This window comes from Penicillium digitatum, chromosome 2 (genome assembly GCF_016767815.1).
Source record: "Penicillium digitatum chromosome 2, complete sequence".
Lineage (NCBI taxonomy): Eukaryota > Fungi > Ascomycota > Eurotiomycetes > Eurotiales > Aspergillaceae > Penicillium > Penicillium digitatum.
Window position 1 is genome coordinate 975,675 of NC_089385.1, and position 24,786 is coordinate 1,000,460.

The 24,786-nt window shown below is 49.1% G+C and overlaps 8 protein-coding genes across 8 annotated transcripts; 5 read left to right on the forward strand and 3 right to left on the reverse strand.

The window, feature by feature from the left end:
- Positions 1-664: 664 nt before the first annotated feature.
- Positions 665-3,146, reverse strand: Pdw03_6420 (Chromatin remodeling complex subunit (Rsc9), putative; the record flags this gene model as incomplete). The annotated part of the gene is made up of 4 exons (XM_014680020.2): positions 665-682; positions 814-2,657; positions 2,717-3,055; positions 3,113-3,146. The coding sequence occupies 4 exons, from the start codon at positions 3,144-3,146 to the stop codon at positions 665-667; spliced, it is 2,235 nt and encodes a 744-aa protein (XP_014535506.2).
- A 1,092-nt stretch (positions 3,147-4,238) lies between these two features.
- Positions 4,239-5,825, forward strand: Pdw03_6421 (uncharacterized protein; the record flags this gene model as incomplete). The annotated part of the gene is made up of 5 exons (XM_066101344.1): positions 4,239-4,454; positions 4,522-4,656; positions 4,725-4,980; positions 5,041-5,454; positions 5,533-5,825. The coding sequence occupies 5 exons, from the start codon at positions 4,239-4,241 to the stop codon at positions 5,823-5,825; spliced, it is 1,314 nt and encodes a 437-aa protein (XP_065956427.1).
- Positions 5,826-7,040: 1,215 nt separating this feature from the next.
- Positions 7,041-7,495, reverse strand: Pdw03_6422 (uncharacterized protein; the record flags this gene model as incomplete). The annotated part of the gene is made up of 4 exons (XM_066101345.1): positions 7,041-7,116; positions 7,178-7,289; positions 7,364-7,387; positions 7,471-7,495. 4 exons carry the CDS (start codon positions 7,493-7,495, stop codon positions 7,041-7,043), a joined length of 237 nt encoding a protein of 78 aa, XP_065956428.1.
- Positions 7,496-7,943: 448 nt separating this feature from the next.
- Pdw03_6423 (uncharacterized protein) lies at positions 7,944-8,927 on the forward strand (the record flags this gene model as incomplete). The annotated part of the gene is made up of 1 exon (XM_014680016.2): positions 7,944-8,927. The coding sequence occupies one exon, from the start codon at positions 7,944-7,946 to the stop codon at positions 8,925-8,927; it is 984 nt and encodes a 327-aa protein (XP_014535502.2).
- Positions 8,928-10,768: 1,841 nt separating this feature from the next.
- Pdw03_6424 (Fungal transcriptional regulatory protein, N-terminal) lies at positions 10,769-13,428 on the reverse strand (the record flags this gene model as incomplete). Its single annotated transcript, XM_014680013.1, has 5 exons — positions 10,769-11,646; positions 11,705-12,294; positions 12,353-12,796; positions 12,851-12,963; positions 13,030-13,428. 5 exons carry the CDS (start codon positions 13,426-13,428, stop codon positions 10,769-10,771), a joined length of 2,424 nt encoding a protein of 807 aa, XP_014535499.1.
- A 2,000-nt stretch (positions 13,429-15,428) lies between these two features.
- Pdw03_6425 (Copper fist DNA-binding) lies at positions 15,429-17,868 on the forward strand (the record flags this gene model as incomplete). The annotated part of the gene is made up of 5 exons (XM_014680012.2): positions 15,429-15,439; positions 15,675-15,845; positions 15,934-16,149; positions 16,233-16,321; positions 16,400-17,868. 5 exons carry the CDS (start codon positions 15,429-15,431, stop codon positions 17,866-17,868), a joined length of 1,956 nt encoding a protein of 651 aa, XP_014535498.2.
- A 2,631-nt stretch (positions 17,869-20,499) lies between these two features.
- Pdw03_6426 (uncharacterized protein) lies at positions 20,500-21,829 on the forward strand (the record flags this gene model as incomplete). The annotated part of the gene is made up of 4 exons (XM_066101346.1): positions 20,500-20,649; positions 20,721-21,087; positions 21,178-21,295; positions 21,379-21,829. The coding sequence occupies 4 exons, from the start codon at positions 20,500-20,502 to the stop codon at positions 21,827-21,829; spliced, it is 1,086 nt and encodes a 361-aa protein (XP_065956429.1).
- Positions 21,830-23,614: 1,785 nt separating this feature from the next.
- Pdw03_6427 (Endonuclease/exonuclease/phosphatase) lies at positions 23,615-24,229 on the forward strand (the record flags this gene model as incomplete). The annotated part of the gene is made up of 1 exon (XM_014680010.1): positions 23,615-24,229. One exon carries the CDS (start codon positions 23,615-23,617, stop codon positions 24,227-24,229), a length of 615 nt encoding a protein of 204 aa, XP_014535496.1.
- Positions 24,230-24,786: the final 557 nt, after the last annotated feature.

The following is a 24,786-nucleotide window of genomic DNA, read 5'->3' on the forward strand; positions in this document are numbered from 1 at the left end:
TCCAGCCGCAACTGATTGTGCAAGAAGAAGAGGGCATACCGATCGTGACGACAGAAAACCCTCGCCACGTCACATGGCTTTGACGAGGCAACGTTTCCATGCAAGAAGATCTCTCTTACTATCCACTTCAGCCTGGAAGCGGTCGGCTTGATCGCTGCTATTACTAACCGGCTGAAGGACCACGGTATCAGTCCCAATGTTGCCAGCGGGTATTTCCATGATCATATCTATGTACCCGTTGCAAGGGCGGAGGATGCGATGCGAGTGTTGGAGGACGTTGCTGCTGCGGCGAGGGGATGAGGGGAGTTGTCAGTGCACGTGCTCAACAAGTTCACAAACGAACGCTAAGAGTGTCTAGGTTTGTTTGTCCTAAAGAGACATGCTCAGTTAAACAAGCAAACAGTGAAACCAAGAAAGCGTGAATTAAACCCCGAACCTCAATATACTAACTAATGAATCTCGAGTTTCTATCTCAAGAGACGCCGGAAAAAGATCAGACATCAACCCACCCCATACCTATACCTAGGTAGTAATACAACTCCACTCTTCGGGGGCCTTTTTTTTTGGCGAACTTGGGCTTAGGTCAAAAGCGACAAGCCATTAAAGACATAGCAGAAACAAGAGAACACCGCCAATGTGGCCCTGGCTCTTGGATATTGTACATTTAGACAAGACGGAGGACCTGGGAACCAGAAAGACAGTGAGAACATGAATAATCAGGGTATTAATCGTACAGAGATAGTGATTCAGGAGAAAAGAAAAAGAGGCAGCGGCGACACCGGAGAACATGTAATGGGAAATTTAATAGTCTACCTCTTTCTCGATCACCATGATTAACTCGGTAAGCTCCTTGCGCAGCGCACGGTTTCGGTCCCAGACTTCAACGATCTTGGGGCGCTGGCTCGTGAAGCAGGCCTTCTTCCAGGGAAGACCGCCGTATTTAGACGTGGTCCGATTCGGCAGGCCTCGGGCGATGTTGCGCAGCACCAAGGCAGCTTTGTAGGCCACGCCGAATGGTTCGCCCTTTTCGTTGATCGGAGTATCCATGTAGTACCATTTACGGACTATTCGCTCTTGGAGAACCACGCGCTTGGCGGTCGTGGGCTGTGCGTCGACGGGGCGATCTTCGGGCAAATGCGACGAAACGTGGCCGGCAACCATGGAGGTAATGGCGCTGGGCCCAGATGCTCGGAATCGTGAACAGTTGTCCCATTGACAGGTATGGATGGGGGAATCTGCGGGATCAAGCTTGTACTGGCCGAGAGAATCAGTGGGTTCTAGGTTCATGTGGTCGCCGAAAACGTGATTCCGGAGATCTGTCGGAGATGTGAATGCACGCTGACACATTTTTGAAGGCTTGGAGTTGTCCGCCCATCTGCAATAAGAATAAGGGAAGCCCTCGAATGTGTGGGCCGTTTCTAAAGGTCGGATGCCCTTGATAATGAATTTGGTGGCAGTGCCGGGGCCATTGATGACCTGTGCTTGAGCGTTTGTGAATGTATTGCTGACATTCTTGATGAACTCTGCAGCGGGAAGAACGCCCCCTCCTGTGACACGCGGATCTGCGAAGCGGCTTTGGTAGGCTTGCCATAAAGCGATCTGGGTAATCTCGCATTCTGAATCCTCAATGAAGCAGCAACGCAGCCATTGGGAGCTTCGCTCCGGCTCGGAAAGGTCCATGAGCTTTTCCAAAAGCTCGGGGGATACACGAGGGATATCAGTGGGTGGAGGGGCGACTTTTTCTTCCTGAAGAACAGTTTCTTTTTTGGTAGGCCGTGCTTCATAGGTCAGCAGTGCGACCATGCGAGGGACGAAGACGATTGGGAAGTTGAGGACATCCATCAATGTCTCGATATTATCATGACTGAGGGTGTATTGATACCAAAAGTCTAGTGCACCACTCAGAATATCCTTGTCGAGGTCGAGAAGCGTGTGGTAGTACATCTGCTGAAGAGTCGGTCTGGTCAGGGTTTCCATGGCCCGGTTTGCATCCGCATCGTCCAGCTCAGTGCCGAAGTGTGTCAAGGCCCACAGGGACCGCACGACGTGGGCTCGATCTGGGGAGTCAAGGCAATTCACCAAAGAAATCCACAACGGGTCCTCAGGGTCAGTTCGCAAGAACTTGGTGACCTCTTCGGCGATATCTAGTGCATCATTTTTGATTTCGTTCAGTCGAGGTTGATTGGGAGCATTGATCAAGATAATCAAAAAGTCCCGTAAAAGACCGTTTGCATAACGCGACACATAAAAAGCGTTCTCCTTCAAAAGCACCATGTTTCGCAACACTAAAGTGGCCTCTTTTATGTTTCTCAGTCGATGATTGAAGTCGTAGGTCTCAAGGCTGTCGTCCGGAAGGTTCACTGGGATTTTGCTAATTTTGTCCAGAATATCCCGGGTGCCATGTAACGAATTGAGCACGTTAATGCGGTCAATCGGCGTTCGAGGATCATACTGGAATTCCCACTTCACCCCCGTGCAGAGTTGTGTGATGTCAAGTGCTTTCTGCATCAAAGTTTCCGCGAGCAAGGGAAATCCTTCAAATTTGAATTTATCCCATCGTTGATTTGAAATTTGTACCAAGTGGTACAGCGCAAAGTCGACTTCGTCTGGAATGCCTGACTGCAAACCGTAGTGAGCACGCTTGTAGATGTGATCCGCTAAGGAGACAAGACTGTCAGTATTTCTAGTCAATTCATGGGATACAGGGGAGACCGACTCCTTGGAACCTCGAGGTATCTAAGTGGGAAATACGGGTCGTGATAATCCAATTGCCGGGGCATTTTTGAAGGGTCACGCAAATGGGAAAAGATGACAGGTCGGTTTCCTGGTGTCGGAACTTCCCTTGTCGACATAGGAACCTGTCGATTGTCTTTTCCTTCCCAGCTATCGACCACGAACTGCGCACTTTGGGGATTGGCGGCCGGGTTGACGTTTACATGATGAGGGCTGGTTTGCGGTTGTGGTGATGTGAACCCATGATTGATGTGTGATCGACGGGCAGGGGTTGTATCGGGGATGAAGGGTTGGTTGATTTTCGGAGCATGGCGTAAGCCCTCTGTGGGTGGAGTTAGTATGGGCACCACACCTGTCGGCTGAGAGATGGTAGTCTTACGTCGCAGCGAGGTACGAGGGGTAGAGGCAGACATGGTGCTGTTGGAGGAACGCGACAGCGTTGCGCCGTTCACTTTTTCAGACGTACGGGATGGTTCCGTCGTTGCAACGGAGAAGACCAACAAACTTGACCTCGAGGACTCGATGGGCAATCGAGGACAAGATCTTCTGGTCTCAAGATCTAAGACTCTGCAGAGAGGGCTCGAGAGATGATGCCCTCGATACGTCCTTGTTTGAAAACGAGTCGAGCAGGAGAGATTGTAAGCGTGTCAAATTCGCGACTTCATGCGGCTTCTGAAGAGTGGGAGTGCAAGTGCGATACAACTTTGATTCAGACCGAAAGAGGTGACCACGAGAGTCAGTGGGTGAGACGACTTGCGTCGCAGGTTTCGCGCGTTCGAATATTGGAGCACTGGATGCGACGGTGAAAAGTGTAAAGTGCTCAGCAGCAACGGCAGTTCTAAGGGAGTAGTAAATTTGTGCGTAGGCGATCGAAATCAGCGATCTTTTTCAAAAGTAAAATAATCGTCAATGCCTTGCGGCCCTGGAGGGCTAGAGCTGGGCTTGCGATCAACGGCACTGATCAGCCAAAAGTCCGCGCTTCTCCAGAGCGCGTTGTCGGATTATTAGTTGTTCCCTATTGATGACAAAGGAACACCAAGGTGGTAATTATTGATGCCCCAGGCATTCACAACCCTGAATAAACTGTACATTCAGACGATGGGGACAATAGAGAAGAGACAATGATCAGTCTCCGGGTCCATATTGACCTTACCCTCATTTTCCAATTTGAAAAGATTTAATTAGGGAAGATGAAAATTCCGATAGACTGGTCAGGTAGAGTGTTCCTAAGAGCACTCAGTCGCATAGCTCATTAGATCCTTGATATGACGTTTGAGAGTTTCAAATTTTGAAGTATAAGATTCAACTTACTATGTAGTGATTCAATGGCAGTGAAAAAGGGAGCTATGCTAATGAGCAGTGGGATTGCTGGGCCGAGAGTTCTCTCAACTTTGTCTTCCCCACAAACAACACTCCAATAACCACCACGCTCATTTGTCATTTATATTACATCCATGGAGATCTTCTGAGCTTTTACATTTTGTTGATTGCTATCGGTCTATGAGATGCAGCATCTGCAACCCTCCACCCCTCCCCAGGTCATTCGTCTAGCCATCGCCAAGTTCTCCCATACCACCACTGCTATTGATCATGTCGGTCCACTGACCTGGAATCATGTCCCAGGAAAGGTAGACCTTGTTTGTATCTTTGAGAAGTTCCTCAATCTCGAGTCGGTGCCATCGAAAATGATTCAGAAAGTGGTTCGAGGTGATAGCATCCTGGTACACTCCCACTCACGCACTAAGCCTTGCAGTCAGGAATGCTAAACGTCTGGATCGACCGATTTAGGAGCAACTCGATCTCGTGTTCTTCATTCGCATGGCAGAGATTCAAGCCCAGCTGATTCCACCGCCAAGGTCACACTTTGCTGTCGTTGTAAAGTCGCCTTGTCTTGCTGTCAAGTATCCTCATAGTGAGACACATGTGTGTATCTTCTGCACTGCATGACATGGGGCATTGATTCCTAACATGACTGTCTTCTGGCTCCCCAGATTCGCCGTTTTCAGATCAAGTTTACTACAGAGCGTGAATACTTCGCGGCCTTGACTCTTCTGGGCGAAATCAACTGTCCATTGACAGAAGGCAAGATACCAGTTCCAGCCCTACAACGATTTCCTTCGGCCTCGTCATGGACGTCCGGACAGCCATCTTCAGTTGCTACTAGGGCTATAAACACGGCGGCAACTCCATTTGGCAACAACGGAGTCCACTTTTACCCCGCAGGAGCGTTAGGGTCTGGAAGGACAAGTATGTAACGACGTCTCTGACCACTCCTCGAGCAGGGATCTCACACTTTTATTTTTGTAGCACCAATTAGGGCATCATCTCCTGCGAGCACCGTTTCACACCCTACGTCTAGATTGGGCCTTGTACCGGCTTTCCACCCTCCATCTCAAAGCATGGACCCGGCTGGTTTGTCTCAGCCACTATATGAATCTGCTCTCTCACACACGTCAACCAAAGAACACGAGCTACCAAGCTCTCAGCTTTCCACTGTATCTGGAATCCATGACGTCGACCAGTTAAATCAGATGCTCCCTCCCAAGCGAGACCTGCCCTTCCCAAAGCTAACCGCAAGGAGACATCGCGCTGCAAGCTTGACTCGAACAATACAGAGAAATCCCCAGTCAGCTCCGCCGCAAATCCCTCAACCCACTGAACCAGTCAAAGATGCAGAACTTCATCCACTTCGTCTCGTGGTCACGCCTAACACTAATTCTGGTTTGTCTGATTCCAATTCCCAACTCTTATCCCAACCAAATCCTTTCCCCGAGGCGAGCCAGTCATTATTGCTTCCAGAATATCCTTCGGCTTCGCAAAACACCCCTCCGACCTGCGAACCCGCCGAACAGACATCTCCCCACAATCATCTAATAAACTCGAACTCTCACCACCACCCGGCCAGCAAGCCAAGCGATAAAGCTCCAGCCCAGACAGAAGATCAACTTGCACAGTATCTATCTTCACCAGTGGCTGAGCGAATCATCTTTCTTGAGAATTGGATGTGCGAGTTGATCGACGATGATGGTTTCATGGCTCTGTGTGAGGATGTCGATGGAACATGGAGGCGGTTTGCATTCGGCCGAAAGTAGTGAGAGATGAGGAACTGCCATTTGCTTTTTCTCCATAATGCTGCATCTTAATTTGCTCCTGTCAACAAGGTGATTTTCGGCTCTTCGGCACTGCGTTACTCGTGTCGTATAGACGATCCTTTTTCAGACATTTTTATGGGAGAGTAAAAAAACCCCTCCCACGTTCCACCTGAATGTCCACGGAACCTAGCATAGCCATAGACATAACATCACGTAGCATAGGGCCACTTGGTCACTTGTCTGCTCAAGTCTCTCGTATAATTCAGGGGCCATGCCAATGTGAGAAGTAAATGGCTCAAATTGTACGGAGTACTTGTGCATGTGATAGTGATATCATCAACCACGCCACAGATGCAAGTAAGAATTAGGATATACAACATAAGGGGTTTCTCTATACCAATCTAGCCGAGACGGGGATCATCGCAGTTTTACTAAACTTGGCTTGGCAAAAGCAGAGACCAGTGCCAACAGGGGGACACACAGCATAACACGAAATCTGCAGTCCTAAGATCTCGAAGAATGCAGTTCGCTGATGTATCACAACCCTACCTCTTGAGGATGTTCAATGTCTACAGGGAACTTCGTGTCATGCGCGTTACTTTCCGGATTGGGAAAAATGTACGCTTTGGCCCCTGTCTGTTGCAGACTATCCAGGTATTTGCTGAAGTGCAGAGGTTGCAAGAGCCTTCGTGTTCTATATGGTTTTCCTGCTACGGATGGTCGAGACAGTCATTTTGCAACAACCACAATACAATTATCTAGAATTACGAGAATGATGAGATAGGATGAAGTGATTTAGAGAAGAAGATAGTAGAAGATGTGACCAACAGCAACCGAGATGTATGTTGGACTGCAGGTTGCTCCATACGGAGTTTCGACGAATCGCAAATATCGAGGGGCATTCAGGCAACAACCCCGATTTGTTATTGTTAGGCTCCAAGGCTCATCGTACGTTTGATATCAATTTCCCCTGGGATCTCCCAGTCGATAGAGAAACCACACCCCTCGATCATACATCCTCGCAAGTGAAATCACATATGCCTTATATCGCGCGGACAAGTCCCCTTTCTGGGCTAGCTCTCAGTGGTGGACTCATTGACCCCCGAGCCGGTGAACAGTCCCATTTCGACAAACGAATGAACTGCCAGGATATCACCGACCTCATCTCCAACCCCGAAATTTCGCCTTTGAAATCGAAAAACGAAATGGTTGGCACTAGTCCCAATACTCGGAGTATGCCGCGCCGTAAGCCAGGGACCGAGTACCAGGCCAAATTCGACAAGATCCTGTCCTGTTCGAGAAAGATTGGCCTGAGTTCGAGAAAGAAGAGTTCAGACCAGCCGCTATCTGACCTTGTGCCAGGATTAATTACCTGTGGTGGTCTCAGTCGATCGCCGGCTTTCGATTGTCTGCCTGTCGTCTCCCACTGGGGTGATCGAACCGGCGAGACTTCGGCAGAGGACCCTAATGCCACCGTCAGCCTTGCCTCAACCTGGGGCACCACCCATCTCATCGGAGAAGGAACTACTATGGCTTGCCCTCTTGGAGCCCCCTGTTGGTCACTCAAGACTCACGGCATCAGGCCGGTCGAAGCTGGGTCAAGTAAATTCTCTCAGGAATACCATCCTGAGACTGACACGCTAACTACAACGGTCAACTTGGCTCGTCATCTTGATACCGCTCAGACTGGGGGAATTATTGCGGCCGCCTCAAGTATCTCTTGGATGCGCAATACGCGCGTTGCAGATACTGTCGATTGTGCAATTGGGTCTTTAGCCGACGTCGCAGTTATTTTGGCAGCCCGTGATAAGGTTTTCTCGACTGGAAAGACGGAGCACCTTCCATTTGCGGAGGTGAGAGGGGTCGAAATGCCCTCGTGGTGTTCTGCTCGGAAGCCCCTCCCGCCTAAACTGAGCGGAGTGGCATTTTCGCCCGACCAGGCCACCATAGACGTTATCAAATCACAGAATTGCGAGGGCCCTATGCTCAACACCAGCATTTTTTTCCTTGAGCGTAACCTACAACCGGGGCACCTATGGCGGCTCAATCAGTGGCTTGTGGGCACTCATGGACTCCAGTTTTGTCCTAGACTACTCCATAATCACTAGCAACGACGCGATGGCAGAGATATTTGCTTCTGCTTTCTCGGATGTAGCTGCTGTGGCTGAAGTATCCGCCTCCGCTGGCCCGCATATCACCGATGTACGGATCATCCTGGGCTGCAATTATGGATGTATACGCCAGAAGACCAAAATCGAGGATGCCTACTCTGATTCCTCTCGCCCGTGTGTCGTTGTATGGGACGATCTCGCCCGGCTTGCCCGTTTCAAGCAAGCGGACGCTGTCTTCTGTCACGTCTATTACGATGCGGGTGGCGGCGAAAAGATGGCTGCTATCGCCGGCCTTGGCTGCGTTGCACACGACTGGATCGATTTAGGAGCAGATGTGGCATGTGGAGAAGTAAGCAACGTCATTCCGTCCCTGACTGGGGGGTCTCTGGAAGAGGAAGCACTCGCAGAAGTTTACTCGCGCTTGATTGGTGCTCTTGTCTGGTGTCGGGATAACGATCCCTATAACCCGGCAGCCCTAAGCATACTTGTCACGCATTGGTGGCAGCTCTCCAACTGCCGACACAGACCCATCTCCCTTCTCGGCAGGACAGATCTCGGTATCAGCGCGGCCATCGCCGCCACCTTACCGGACGAGAGGCCCTCGTTGGAGCATTTCCGAGCGTGCGGCACTCAAATTGAACGTGGCGAGCGTCCCCTCGCCAACGCCGAGGCACGGCTCCAATCAGTCCTTTCTGCTGACCCTCTGCCCGAAACTCGAGCGGTTATCGAGGTCTTGGTCAACCCTGTCCTTGATTACGTCAAAGGGGCTGAAACCCTACCCTCTGAGAGTGAGTACGTGGGGGCCATCCTCGCTGCCGCACTGACTTACCCCCAGGGACAGGAGATCATGGAGTTATGGGACCTTACCATAGTCATGTGGGAATGCGGCGCAATGAGGGGGGCTGGGGTGGCAGGTCTTTGCTATACTCACACCGGAAAGGCCAACTGCGACCGGGCTAGGGATGACTTGTCTGACACCACCTGGACTTGATTGCGCCACCGCTCAGTTTCTCCAAGTGCGGGAGCCTTCAACTATATGCTCAATGTTCTTGTCAAAGGTCGGCAGTCACGGTCTGCAGGCTGACGTCATAGACAATTAGAGAAATTCTCAATAAAGCGCTTGACATTTAATTTGAGATTACCCCTCTACAGTGAGTTAATTAGGTCAGTAGAAAGAAGCATCAAGGAATGGATCATGTCAGCTGGAAATACCATCTTCCGTTCCGGTGCGTCTGTAGTAGTAGGATCCACTTTGTACTGCTTTGGTAGCTGGGCTGGTTAAATAGGTGAGCACTTGCTGGTTTAGAAATACACTAATTTTACCACTTGCTCCATATTGTAAAGCATTTGGCATCAAATCTTATAGTCCATCTTTTGTTTCACAGATCATTAAATACATATAATGAAGCCTTTGGGGGTAGTTGCACATGCCAGAAAAAAAGCCATGAGACTTCTATAAACTAGACTTTTGTAGTGATCCGTTTTTCGAGTGGATTGAAATGTGTAGTACTGAGGACAACAAAAAGACCCTGCTACAAGTGTGGTGACTAGCAGAGGTACACGAAGGCTGCGCTGCATGCACCCAACGGAAAGGGAAGATCACGCGACGTACTAGAAAGGTGTCGCATCATCAATGTCTTCAACACGCTCTAACTCTACACAACTACCTGTAAGAGCACTGATTTAAAAGGGGACAAAGACCATCATTCAACGCAAACATGCTGGGAAGACCCTTCGGGATCAAAACAAGACCCTCATGTGGCTCGGAACTATGTCCAAGAGTGTGATGGGGCATGCAACGGGGACATCGAGTCTTCGTCCAGATATGCAGCAACATTGGGTACCATCATAACGACCAGATATTTACCATGATAGGAACGAATTCGTGTCTTCCCGTCATGTTTGTAGTGCTGAAAGCACTACAAACGCATATCCCATCACTGTGCGGGTTGCCACCGAAGTACAGCTAGCTTTCGGACTCCTCCGCAGCGCCTGTCCCGATTCTGTCACCGTTGATGGAATATAGGGAGATCCATTTATCGGGATGGTAGAGATCAAGTGCGTCAACGGAGATAGGATTGCCCGGATCAACAACGGGATTGGAAATTGACGGCATCATGAACGTGGTCCGCCCACTGCCCGTCTTGAGTTAGGTACTGCGACCCGTAGCGGATAAAGAAGACATCTCCATATAGTCCGGAAAGTCGGCGAGAAAGCCGATATGTGTGCGATTATGATCTATCGTTTCGCCATCATTAGAGAGGTAAAATAGAGAATGACAGACATGGTAGTCTTGACATTTCTCGAATTTGTCTTCACGGCAGTGAAGACCGAGATAATGGCGTAAGGGGGCCGTTTCCTCTGTTCGATTCTTGAGGAGGACTTGATGTGGGGTCTTTTCCTGACACAATCAGTCCAAAGCTGTTGAAGAATGCTACTATCAGGTATACCATTTTCTAAAATCATGGTGAGCATCTAGGTGATGCTGTGATAAATATCTGAAGGCAAATTACAGACCAGGGGGTGACGCCTGGCCTTTCAATGCTACCCAACGATGCTCCCCGGAGCCAGCGATCTCTTGCGATTTCAAACTAGGTGTCTGTCAGATGTAAACTACGTTTCATTCAAGAGCTAAATCCCCTCTGCCGAACCAAGGCATAACTACAACATATACAAGAGAGAAATTTGACCGTAAGGAAGCCCAACCAACGCAAATATTACATACATAATGAAAAGAGGGGGAGGGGGGGGGGGGGGGAATGCAATTTTGATGTGCCTATTGTACTCAGACAAAGGTCAACGGAGACGACGGGGCCTGATTGCGAAGCAGACTCAACGTGTGCGGCGGTAGATCAAACCAGAGAAGACGTTCAGATAGCCCTCCTTAGTAAGCATGGTAAAATCAACAACAACACGACCTGAACCGCCGTTCGACTGTGTCAACTGGGGAGCAAGATTCTGATCCGGTTCGCCCTGCTCATTAGAAAGACCAGGAGGGGGCGTAGACGGCGCATTCTGACCAACAGAGCCCTCAGCTCCGACAGCAAGATCCGCAAGGTGCTGGAGAGAACGCTGCTCATTGGGACCCATCACGGGCTGCTGGGATTTGGCAAGACCGCTAATCTCAGCCTCCTGTAGCTGGCTCTCCTGGGACTTGATACGACGCCACTCAAGGAAGATGCGGATCTTGGCGTCCCATTCCGGGGTGCTGAAGATGTTGTCGAACTCGGAACCCTCAGCCGCGCGCTTGGAGCGGCGGTCGAGTATCTCCTCGACTTTTTCAAGAGTAGCCCAGCATTCGTTTGCGTGTTCTGGGAGAACGGTTGCCTCGAGAAGAGTCATTGAGGCGAGGGCGAGACTATGCAAATCAAAGGGAGACGGGAGACGGGATTGCATGGTTGACTTGTGCATCTCGTTAATTACCTCCTGCGCGCAGAAGATAATCTCGTAGGGGCTATACACGAAGACGTGGCGTTTGATGAGCAAACGGACGGTCCAGTAGAGTTGTGCTTGGAGACTCTCATAGAGCGGGCGAGTGGTAGAGTTCTCGGGTAGCTCGTGGATCCGGAATATTTCCTCCATCTCCGCCAGACGCTCCAGAGACGAGACTAGGTTCGCGCCGATGATACGACCCAGCCCGGAGTTAGTCTGGCAAATGTTGTGGTCGACGTTAGCCAAAGTGACCATCTCCGAGAGGAATGTTGAGTAAGCTGTCGTGGAAGGAGTCAGTAAAACAGCACAATTGAAAAACAAAGAGGGTAAACCTACAGGCGATTCCGGTTGTGATTTGACCAACAACCCTTTCGTCTTCTCGGCCGCCAATCTCATGGCCGCCTAGAACGGTGGCATCTGCCACACTGATGGCGTACCACCGGGCCAAGATGACCAAAGACACCCAGTTGCGCCGGATGAGATTGGCATCTGAGTCGACATCGGGATCTACAGATCGCTTGTTCTTCAGCTGGCCTTGGCTCTTGGCCAAATCATATCCGAGCTTGTTAGCTGCTTGGACAAGGGTGCCCTTGGGGATACCATCTTTCATAACGAAATTATCCGGCCCACGAGTGTCACAATCGATGATCATCAGCAAAAGAGACTGAAGCCAGACTAGGTTCACAGGGGTCGTGTGGACAATTAAAGGCTGGCGGGTGTGGAACAGGAGGAGGTCCTGAGCATTTTCAAAGCCATTGATCTTCTCGAAATTTCCAGCCACGCGAGACAGGTCAGTTCTAGTCACACTGTATAACGCATGGCAGAAAATCTCCTGTGCCTCGCGGTTGCATTGGTGCAAAAGCTCCAATGTTCGCTCCTTGGTATGAGGAAGAATTGGCAGAAGAGTGTGGATCTTCTGGTAATAACTGCAGTCCTATGTTAGGCGGTTTTCTCAGAATTACGAGGGTTACACATTGCACGCACGCATCAAGAGCTCCTTCATCCAGAGTCACTGGTGACATGTCGTCATCACCTTCATGCTTTGGCAAATCCGACATCTCAAGGCCGTTTGGGAGATCATTCTCATTGCCCGTCGGGTTCCAGAACAGATTGCCAGGTTTTGGTGCGCTACCGCTGGCAACGACTGGATTGTACGGGTCTGCCACTGTCTCAGAGGCGTCAAAGGCATTTTGCGATACGCGGACGTTGAAAGAAGGCTGTGCAAACGAAGAACTAGGGAGACCTTCAAAGACCGAGTAAGTTCTCTTGCGATTTCCCGAGGTCGATTCAACCGGCGATGCGAAATCCTGGTACCCTCTCGGTAAAGACACCTCGTTCATAGACTGGTATGGCACGTCAGGCTGAACGATCCCTGGTTGCATCTGGTTCTCCAGGGTGTGGAGTCGCTCGGCGAGTTCTTTGATATATCTTTGTCTCTGTCAGCGCTGGCGATACTTGTAGTGGCGCGCTTGTTTTTCTCACCCTTTGCTGGGGCCGCGTTTCATCGGGACGCGACTAAACTGGCATACAACGCCGAGGCGTCTGCAGTTGGAGCACGTTTCAAGGCCAGTTTCCGAGCTCGCATCGCATCGAACCTGTAAAAGAAACCGCGTCTTAGCTTAGATGTCCACAATCGCATTCGAGGGGAATTATTGCCGTACTTTCTTTCGCCGGCACTCGTCGCAAGCCCTGGAGATCTTCGACCGTTTGCGCGCACTTTGTTCGCCATAGCTCAAGTCGTGGTTGGGGTCGACGCCGACCTGTTGACTCGGAGGGAACTGGAGCATGTGCTGGTGCTGGTGTTGGTCCTCCGAAGAGGTTCGACCCATGTCGGCAGCATTGGAGGAACCCAACACCATAGACTGGCCATGATGAACACCGTTATTGGTTTCGCCAAGACCTGGACCAGAGGCATCACGCGAAAGTTCCGCGGACAGTAGTTCGTCGGTGGTCATTTGGCGGTTACCATAATACGAGGGCACGCCCTGGGCCATCTGCGCCCCGTTGGGAGACGGGTAAGAGGGCGCCGGAGGCATGTCAGACTGCTCACGAGAGTTCATTGCACGAGATTAAACTGAAAACTGCACGAGAAATGATGGGTAGTGGGCAAAGCGGGCCTCCGGGGGATGGAGGGAAGATGGTGCAGGACGCGAAATGCAAGAGGTGAAGTTTTATCTAAAATTTCGTGGGGGGGGGGGGTTTCAAGGGGGCTAGCGCCGAGAGCGCCGCATTGAGCAACAACATCTGTACGGAGGATTCAATGGGATTAAATATTATTTTGAATCTATATACAGTTGTTTACTTCCCCGAGTCTTTTTTGGATGATCGCACGGAGGACGGCCTTTCGTTTCTGCGTCGAACGGATTAATACTATTTCCCCTTCGGCTTCGGATGAACTACCAGCGCACACTTAGACTTTCACCACGGATCCCTTAACAGACTTGGTGTTCATGCCATATTCAAGCATGGTGACTCAATTTAAACGGATGTGACTGGGCTGTGTCAATTCTGACAGAGAGTACCGATGCAACGGTTTACTACACCATCGATATTGGGATAGGTATGAGGGCGCTCAACAATCAACGTCCTTGTCGCTACTAAACTGAGTATCAGCCATGCTTACAAGCTGGCGAATGACATCGAACTATGCAGTGAACGTTTCGAAAGTTTTTCCATGCCAGTAATATATCCTTCTCGAGATCACCTGACCTCTCGTCGCAGATGATGTTCCCCCATTGTGTTACTGGTGAGAATGCAGTAGGACTGGTCTATTGTTAGTCTACGCATTCACCGTTTCAGTGCAAACCTTTAGTCCCTGTGTGACTATATATACATCTCCGTGCACTTAAGTCTTTTATGTCAATACTGTTTACATCTATTCAAATGAACGGAGTAGACCGCAATGTCAATTCAATCCAACCCCAGAACAGTCCAACGTTCATGACGATTTGGCTCCCACCGACATCTTATCTACGCAGAGGTATCACCTACAAGCCTCCTGTTTACTCAAATGCATCAAGCAAGCACTTCATCCAAAGCATCCTCGATACTACAGATAGACATATGGGAAGGAGCATGTGACCCCTTTGGTACTGCCGTAAATGGGAATGCCGAAGACTCCTTGATTTAATCCAAGATCATCGAGGTAGATAGTACTCCGTGCGTACAACATGAAGAAGGCAATCCTACAGAATCCACTGCAAAGATAGCGATTGGCGGGTAAAGAAGATGTAGATCGGGGCCTTATGTTCTCCCTCTGCAGGCCACTCGAAGCAGGAACACTGACGCCATCGGCCCACTTTGGCGCAATGGCATGCATTTGGTATTGTACTTGTATGTATTGGTAACACAGACTATTAGCATTTGATGCACACCTACGTGGACTCCTTCCACTGGGTGCTTTCCCCTTTGATTTCGTTTTTGATCTTACTCTTTTTTTTTTCTTCTTTTTTTTTTCAATTTCGATCTGTCTACGCCAAGGACTTACCATTAATCGCTCCATCAGGTAATTTGAACTTGAGGATCATTTGGGAAGTCTTGCAGGGATTATGGAATGTTCTTTGCCAATGCCCGTAGATCCAGCGCTAACACCCCCTGAAACATTCTCAGAATAGATTCAGCCCCAGCAACCAGGGTGTCGTAGCACAAAGAACATCTTTCGATAAGTGTATATGGAATACTCCGTACATGGAGCATCGTAGAAGTATCAAGGTCGGGATGTGCGTCCCCAGATTCTAGATCCATATTTTGCTAGTGGGGTGAGTTCGTATGGGAAGGCTAGACTTGCCAGATGTTTTACAAGGGAATGTCCATGCAGTGGCCACGACTTTGGCCACCACATGTTTTGTTCCATGTACTATACATACTATACATACTATACATACTATACATACTATACATCATGGTTAGGGCTGCCAGTATGGGCATTAACCAAAGTCAAAGTTTAAAAAGGCGAAAAGGAGGGGTGAAGAAGGAGACAAAATAAGTCGATCACAACTCCATAGCAAAAACCACATCTAATGTCTCTCGATGTGCGTTGAAAGGTAAAACCCTAAGCAACATGGGTTCCCTGTGGGGTCCAAAAGGCACAGGAATTCAAGGGTTTTTTTGGCTATCGTCAAACCATATTGACTATATCTTACACCGGTAATAGTACAGTTATTTGCTTCTAGCCAGTGGCTTTGAATGCACGTAAACTCAGTACATCAAATTCAGTAAATAAAAGCAGCGAAAGGAGTAAACCCCCCCAAAAGTACAATACACACTTGTCCCTATACCTATCAATACGGCCACTCACAAAGACCAGTGGCGCAACGAAAATCCTCGTTCCATACCCCATTATTAACGACTACCCGCCCTCCTTCCTCTTCTCTTTTTCTTCGTCATTGCGTGTCCAACGTCTTCTTCCATCGAACGCTTTTTATCTTGGCCGCCACTACCGGTACTTGGTGTCCTGTCTAACGGCCGGCGCCAAACGGTGCGTAGGCTTGGTCCCCCTCTCCCCTCTCCATCTCTCTTACTCTCCGATCCCTGACCACAACCCCCTCCTCTACCTCGCGCCTTAGATACCCTTTGAATTTTCGATTTCTTTCTGCGTTCTGTCCCAATCGAAGCCAGTGCGGTGGCTCTCAACGGCTTCTTATTCTGCTAGTCCGGCGTTCCACGAACTCCTCGCATTGGGACCTTCGACTATACGGTTATACCCTTTTGTTCATTTTGTTCTACTTGGCCCGACCCTTCGAAGGATCCGCTGCCAATCGCCTTGACGGCTTGATACCTCGGTCTCTTCAACGGATCTCTTTTTATTTCAATACTTCAATTTTCTTTGCTATCCCTTGCGAATCATCGCATGTGTACCTCCCAGTAACACCGCAGCGATGCTCATCGATGGTGAAAAGTATGCTTGCGAGGCTTGCGTCCGGGGTCACCGAGTCAGCAGCTGTCACCACAATGGTATGCTAACCCTGCACTCTGCCAACAAAGAATATTCACGCTCTTTAAACAAAGAACAAGTCTGCTAATTCCCCTCAGACCGCCAATTGACCCACATCAACAAAAAAGGCCGCCCAGTCTCTCAATGTACTCACTGCCGCGGCCTACGCAAGTCTCGGACAACCCACACCCAGTGTGACTGTGGTGAAAAGAAAAAGAAGGAAGACTGCCATACCGGCATTTCCCATGGTCGCTGTGGTTGCTGTCATGGCCAGCGCTGCATTTGCGCACTGAAAAAGGAACATCTAGATACTGTGCCTGAGACCGGTCTTCCCTTCTCTCCGCCCCCGCTTACAATTGAAACTCCACGGAAACCTCCTCTTACGTCCACCAAATCTGAATCGACGCTCACGATTTTCCGCGACGGCCATCATAAACCCGCTCACAAGCATAATGATATGGCTCACAAATGTGGATTACCTTATACGATCCCGCGATCGCATACCATCCACCACCCAACCGACTTACCCCGTCGATCGGTGGATCATTTGCCGCCAGGCCAGTCCAACTTCATCAAGGAACCTCTTACCCTATCCGAATTTCCTACATCACAACAAACGTCGCAAAACGGTTCTCCGAACAGCGCGCATGTTTCGGGCGCCGAAGAAGATTTCCACCCTGCTCCTTTCGATCACTCGTATCTCGACAATTTTGTCACGCCAGCACCTCCCGCTCCATCATTAGACCGATCCCATGACATGCTGTCAAACCCGATTTCTGCCCCTGCAACCATGGAAAAATTCCCTCTGGAACGGATTGTCCCCAATGTTCCTCCGCTTGACGTCTCCTCTTTCGCCTCCTTCCCGACCACGAGCACTAATTCTCCGATCACCTGCGTAGCATTCCAAGAACCTTTCCAAGAATGTTATTTCTCCTCTTCAGACTCCGACATGCCCCTGGGGTCTGCTGGCATCGGTGCTCCCTCAGTTGACTGGTCAAGTTTTCCTCTATACTCCGACGTCCCCACAGCGACTAGCACGCAAGCCCCTTCATATGCTAGCTTTGATTTCACCGGATATCCCTCAGGTCTTCCAGCGCCTTCGTCATCCGGAGAAATCTCCGAGGCTGACGAGTTTGGACCTCTTCCAGGGTTGGGTCATTCCAACAATGACATGCATGATCTGCACAGCGTGAGCGAGACATCGGACATGGACCATCTCCGCGTCAGCTCTGCATCCTCATTGGTCGGTCTCCCTCAGATGCGTCTTCTGTCATCCAATGACCTAGACTCGATCAACATCGATGACTTCCTCAAATCGACCAATGAGTCCACCGCTGCGCTCGAGCACCGGCTGCAAGCCGGGATGAGCATAGAGCCCAAATCGATCCCTGCGCAGGATATCTACACCATGTCGCAGATTCCAGTGTACAAACCCATGACGTCTGTCCCGATCACCAGCGCTCCCTCGCCACCGACTGACTCCCTTCCTACCTGGCCTGGCAGTTTGTTTGATGCTGATTCCACCCCGCCCATGGACGACAACTTCTTCCAACCATCCTGGGCCTAGTAAGAAACAGTGGTGCTCGATTCTTCCATCCTTGTATCTTCTCTTCCTCCTATACTTCTTATGTCCTGGGGCTTGCTCTCTTGCGGCAACACACCACCACCTCCACACCGTCTTCATGACCATGATGAGAGATGATGATAAATGCCTGATTTGCCTTGTTCCATTAGCAGTCTAGATTCCTTCCTTGATAGTCGTTCAATCTAGAGGGGTTTTACGATTCGGACACCTACACGTGCCTGGGCGTACCTTTGCTTTGGCTTCCGTACATGCGCTAGTTTTTTTTTTTGCTTTTACTTTGCATTCTCGCTAATGGATAGACTGAGTTCTTTTCTTTGCTCGGTGTTTTTTTTTTTCATGTACCATGACTCTTGCTTCTCCGCACACTCGCTTCCAAACAACGATACCCCCATGCTTGCACAGTGCGGATCGCTACCCCGAGATTTGTCTTTGAATGTCCATCACCACACGCCCTAACTTTTATTTCTTGCACAGGGCAGCACAGAACCCTAGTTGATATGCCCCAAACCTCATGATTTGCTACTCACCGATTTCCTATCCATCAGGTCAAGTAATTTGATACCAAAACAAAATGTTACGTGTACTCTATCAAGAATACTAGTAAACAGTCACCTGAAGCCGATCGGATAATATCTCCTATTCTACTTCTTCTGGATATTGCAAGCTTCCAGTCATAGTAACTAGTGCTCATCTGCCGGCCAGGTTGGCTCCAACACCTGCCGTACATCGGCAGATTGGCTCGTGAATTCTTCGCAGAGGTTGCCCTCTTGCGGTTTGAGATTCTCAACCAGGTCTGTAAATCCGGTTAGAATCTGAGAACCTGTGGAACCGACGGCGAAAATAAACTCGTTCGAGGCCAGAGCGCTTTTCCACCCGAACACGCGAGCTGGAATCCCAGGTCTTGCATCCAAGAGCCAGTATAACGAGAACCCCTTGATGCACGATCAAGTTGGTCGAGCGTGTGCTGCTGCAGGGTATCCTTCTAACTACCAAGCACTCGATCTCCTCCCCGACACTTCTATCCCCCAAGAAGCTCGAGAGACTACGAAAGGGACACAACTCCAGCATATGGACCGACAAGTCAGGTCACGTGTAACACATGGCAGATGAGGGACGCGCGCTTCTGTGAGGTTTACCGGAGGAGGCAGACCCGGGGGTTGTACCCGAGCTCTCGGTGAGGTACACTGCCTCCTGCCCCTACCCAAGAGCTCACGTGTGCCTTGCTTGTTCCCATTACTTTCCTTTAAAATGTACGAATTCAAGGTAGCAAGGGGTCGTCTGAAGAGTTCTTGGGGGAAAAGATCATAAGATTGTGAAAGACGTAACGAAATCTCGTGCGATTCGAGGAACCCTAGGGGTAAACCACCGTAGGTAAAATCTTAAAACAGCCTCGACCCAATCAAAGGTGTTTCTTCGGCAATTCCTCGCTGTTCCCCCCCCTTTGCCGGTGAGACTAGCTGACGCTAATCTAAGCTTATCCCATGACAGATCCCCTGATCGTGATAATATACATCAAACACTATATCATGATCTGATGCACTTGCCAAGAATTGCTGAAAAAACATTAAAAACAAAAATTGATCAAAATGAAATTCAAAGAGGACTTCACTGATGGTGGTGCATATTAAAGCCCAATTTGCTTCTGCACTGCGCTACGCCAAAAGCTGGGCGCCAAGAATTCCCAAGGCTATTCTACCGAATTCTACTCCAGTTCCGTGGCAGAGATCGCCACAGTAGTTTGAATGAGGCATCGATAAGCGGGAGAAACGCCAGTGGGATGATGATCTCCGAAAATTTAAGTTTGGCTCCGCTGTGGAATTGACAGGAACGGGACAGGGAATACGAGGCGGGACGCAATGGTGAGGGTCTCCCTGATGTGCTACTCAAAAGGATCTGGTAATTTGGGAGTGTTCAATGAGGAACTGTGGAAAATTCCCATCCCAGATGACGAGATAGGGAAACTGGTTTTAGCCCTATCTTATATGGGAAGGGCAGAGGAACCAAGAAGCTTCAGAGCATTTGAGTCCTACAACAGAAAAAAAAAATTGAAAAAATAAACAAAAAAAAAAAATACCAGAAGACTGCGCACTGACTACAGAATACTTCGAATTGGACCCACGGAAGGTTTGCTATTCAAAGGGAGAAATGCCGGTATGTTCGGCATCTTCTAGATCGTTGTCACGGAGACCTCCCTACTGGCTAAGACACGACTCTACCATGCTAATGTCCGCTCGCCAAGGCACTAATCGCCCCTTTTGAAGCTCAACCCGAAGGGGTCCAAGTCCATGTCTCATATTAAAAGCGGACCGGAAGGGAGTGTACTCCGCTTCAAGCTATGATTCCATTCGTGAACCATAGCACAAACCGAAATGCTCCTTCAGGAGACAGCTAGGTCAAAACCACTGCTTGTTCTAGATTGTTATGAGCCTACTTGGCTGACTTTTGGATCAATACGCGGAAAAATTTTCATAACGAGTTTGTAACTCAGATCCTGGTTGGATTTTTCCTCGCTCTGCTACCTTGACCGTGGCAACTTCACAGCTATCGGATCTCGTTACTTTCCCGGGGGGGGGGGGGGGAATGTAACGCTAACTGATTTATCATCCATGCAAGATGGTTGCTCTCAGTGGTGATCGGAAGACAGTCTTAGAGGCCATATGGGCGCTTGGGGGCGTCGCAATCATCGTGGTAGTGCTCCGGGTATTTGCAAAAGCCAGGCTTCGTCATTTCGGATTAGACGATCTTATCATGATTGTATCTCTGGCAAGTTTTGAATTGAGGGGAAATGGTGATGTGAGTCCTATCTCTTCTAACCCATAAGTTGTTTGTTACAGAGTTTCGCCCTCGCTGCATCAATAAGCCTCACAATCGCAGTCGTTGACTATGGCTTTGCATCCGGTCGTCCTGGGGTTGACGAGGCCACCGCTATCATGTACTATACCATAGAGGAGGTTTGCAGTGTCACAAGCACCTGCCTAGGCCGAGTCGCATTCATCCTTTACCTCTTGCCGGTCCTTTCAACGAGGAAAGTCTTCAAGATCAGCCTATGGGTACTGTTTGCGTTGCAAATAACGGCCAATTCTGTAATGGTCATCCTGATATTATCTCAATGCCACGACATCCGTGGCGTTTGGGATCCCAAATACGCCACCAACTGCACGGAAGACTATATTCAGCTCCGTTTTGGTTACTTCCTCTGCTGTAGGTCCATCCAATGGCCAACCCCTCATTTGCAGCTGTGTAAACCCCAATTTGCGGGATTTCTAACTAACAATATCAACCTCTTCATAGTCTGCAACTCTTCTGCAGACTTGCTGCTGGCAGTCTTTCCATGCTATATCTTCTGGGATCTCAAGTTAAAGCCGATGATCAAGTTCAGCCTCATGGTTCTCACGAGCTTGGGTGTCGTGTAAGGACCTTCCCTCGCATAGTTGCGATGGCATCCTTGTCTAGCCCCAATTTACTAACAAGGACGTCTTTACCCCTGTATAGCGCAACCATCGGTGCCATCATGAAGGCTGTATATCTCCAAGAGATCTTAACCTGGGATGGTACCGCCAACGCAATTAAGCTTACCTGCTGGGCTATGATCGAATGCTATCTCGTCATTATCACCGCATCGGTTCCCTGTCTTCGTTCGCTGGTGGTTTCTTCCGTGCGTCAGATGTTCGCCAGCGACAAGTCTACCACGTTCCCCTTCACCTCATCTTACAGGAAGAAAACAGCCACCCATCAACGCATGACAAATTTCGAGGCCTCTGGGAGTAGACAGAACATCTTCTCGGGAGCACGTGGTGAGGACATTGAGATGGGGACGACTAGGGCTTCTGTAAATGCCAATGGCAGCGAGGATGGAAGGGAGGGAGCGCCGGATGGAATTGGAAAGACGGTGGATATCAGTATTACTTGGGAGCAAGGACATGGCAGAGACCGTACTCCCTAGTACGGTGTACCATAGATGTATACATGAACAGACTGGAATTCTAGAGCAATCTGCATATTGTCGTTATAGCCAATTCATTATGCTATCAAGCTCTCTGACGCGAGAAATTGATTGGTAACTTGTCCATGGCAATCCGAGAGGGGTTCAAAAGATATAGCAGACAAGTAGCATCAGTAGATTTCTTCCCTACAGTCTAGACTCCCCTGGAATCCCTTTTGACTATAGTGAGGATTTTGCGTAGCACTTTCAGACAATACCTTGTATTCGCCCCGCTTCGTCGTATCTTACCCGGTTGGCAGGCCGTGCTCCAGTTATGGATGCCTTTATATATTATCCAAGGCTCTTGCAGAGATTCTGCAGACAACTGGTAACTAGTACTCTTAACTAGAAACCATCCGACCCTTAAAGAATCTCATTTCACATGCGCAAACCTTGAAACGACATGGACAAGAAGGCAGCAATCAAAAATACGCGAGGTGCAGTCTCATGAAGAGTATTCATGTCCTCCCTTAACAATCCCAACAAGAAAGGAAATCTACACGTATGGTCCACGATGTATCACAATGCTCCAGAACCAGGCAGCTCTACGCTACTCTGTGCCAGCTACTTTGCAAGTACTCAACTTCCATATATACTCCTACCCGTCTGGCTGTGTATCCCAACGCGAGCATGCATATACATACAGAATACAGATGGTAAATACCGAACAGCATGGAACCGCCCTGTCGCAGCGCCAACCCGTAGCTAAGCATTAGCCAAGACCACGCACTGCTTGGGGCGCGAGGTAAGTGCGGTATTCGTTCGAGAATGCGGTCTGCGGCATGACTACTGTATGCTGCACCTGAGTTGGTGGATCTGTGCATGCGCCTTGCATGTGTATATGAGTCTTGGGTCGGAGATTTAGATGTTGGAATCTTGAAAAAAAACCCCCCCCAATATCAACCTGGTGGGATAGATTTAGATTGCTTTTGAGGTCATCGATTCCAAGAACTCAGCCAGTGTTGAAGTTCGTGTCCATTGTTGTGTTTCTGTCTATATTTAATGCTCACCGCTTCTTTTGTATATATATATATAAATGTCTCACAGTACGTGTCAGATTGAGATGTAATGTGTATGATAGGGCATACTATTTGGACAAAATCTTTGTTGGGATCATAGTATTACCTAGACCACACTCCGTGAAAGGATTCAAGTTCAGTCTTGGCTCACTATTTGAACTAAGCATTTACCAAGCAAAAGAATTACCGACCCTGCATATTCTTAAAGTTATTAAATACGTCGATTTGAATTACTCCGTGCATCAGGTTTTGTCATCAAATTGAAGTTACTCGTTGCTTGCCTGGTTGTCTGTGGTTCGCTTCTCTTAGGGTTGTGATGGGTCCGCAGATGAATCGCCAACCGTCCTTTTTTTTAAATATCTTGCTCAGTTTCGGGACTTATAATGTCGAATGTCACAAGATAGGATTGTTTCACCAATAAAGCGTATGCAGGAATCTGTTTTGGGTGATAATCCCTATCACCCTATTGAAATTTTTCAACATGCCCAATAGTACCTAGAAGGCTCGTGTGGGGATCACTAGTGCCCACTCGAGCCTCTCCCTGAATATTGAGGTATTGCTACTATCAAGTGCCTAGACTAATGAGCCTTGGAATGAAGATGATCTCTAATCAATACATCTTGTCACTACATAGATACAATCGTCACTTTTGGGTCACCCCGAGGCTGAATGCTTTAACTAATCTCAAGGCCAACTAAAACCCTCCACGATCAACCTCATCCTCACAATGGACAATAACGCACCTGCCAGGACAAGCATGATGTCCTGGAAAAAAGACACACTTCTCCCAACTAGATTTGCCCTGGGCCCCGTCTGGAGGATCGCCTTCCCTAGTCGCTTTCAGAGAGATGGACTCGTTTGTGACCTCTTCATTCTCTCGTCTACGGATGCTGCGTCTACGACACGAGTACGGCTGGCAAACGTTCATCTGGATTCCCTAGCTATCAACCCTTCCCACCGGCCTCAACAACTTTCCATTGTATCCTCTTTTTTGCAGAGTGCAGGCTGTGGGCTTGTTGCTGGTGATTTCAACCCGAATCTTGACGAAGATGCTGTCCTGGTAGACACGAATGGTCTTACAGATGCCCTGGGCAGCTCTGCATCCCGAGGAACCTGGGGTTACATGGGGGCGGATGGGAAGCAGCGGTTTCCGCCAAATCGGATGGACAGAGTCGCGTTGCTTGGTCTGAAAGCTTGTGGGATCGAAATGCTTGAGGCTCGGCGAGTGGAGCAGGACATTGAAAGTCAGTTACCCAATCCCAGCAGACTCGGACTACAGTTACGCTCTGGAGCGATCACCACGGGCTGCTTTGCCCTTTTGCCCTTGGGGGGTGAGCAGTAACATTTGCATGATCACTAGCAGATGGAACTCGACCCTTTATATTTGTCTCTCTTTAACCCCCAATACCCACTAGCCATTTCCTCTCCTCTCAGTCGTTACCCGCAGCAAAACTCGAAAGCATTGACAGGAACAGGAACAGAAGGACGAAATACGAGAAATGAATCGAGATCAAGCAAGGAAAATTCTTTTTTTCTATTAAAGGAAGATTCAAGGTACGCAGTACCTGTACCAAGTAGAATGAAAGATGTAAATGTGACCCGAAAGAATTGTAAAACACTATTCAAAATGCGATGCATAAATAAGTGCCTGCAAAGAGGACCCAAAAATGAGAATCGAAAGTAGCAAGCCAAGTAGAGTCAGTAGTCTGCGAGGTATCGAGGGCAAAGCCATTATAGATCCATATCCAAATTCAGATGTTCAAAATAGTGTGTTGGATAGGCCACACACAGATGTGTGCAAATAGCCCATTTTGATATAGACGTGAAAATCGAACCAGAACCAAAAACGTTTGAGGGCGGTAGCCGATCGCTTGAAGAGCAGTCGGCGATGGGTGGGCA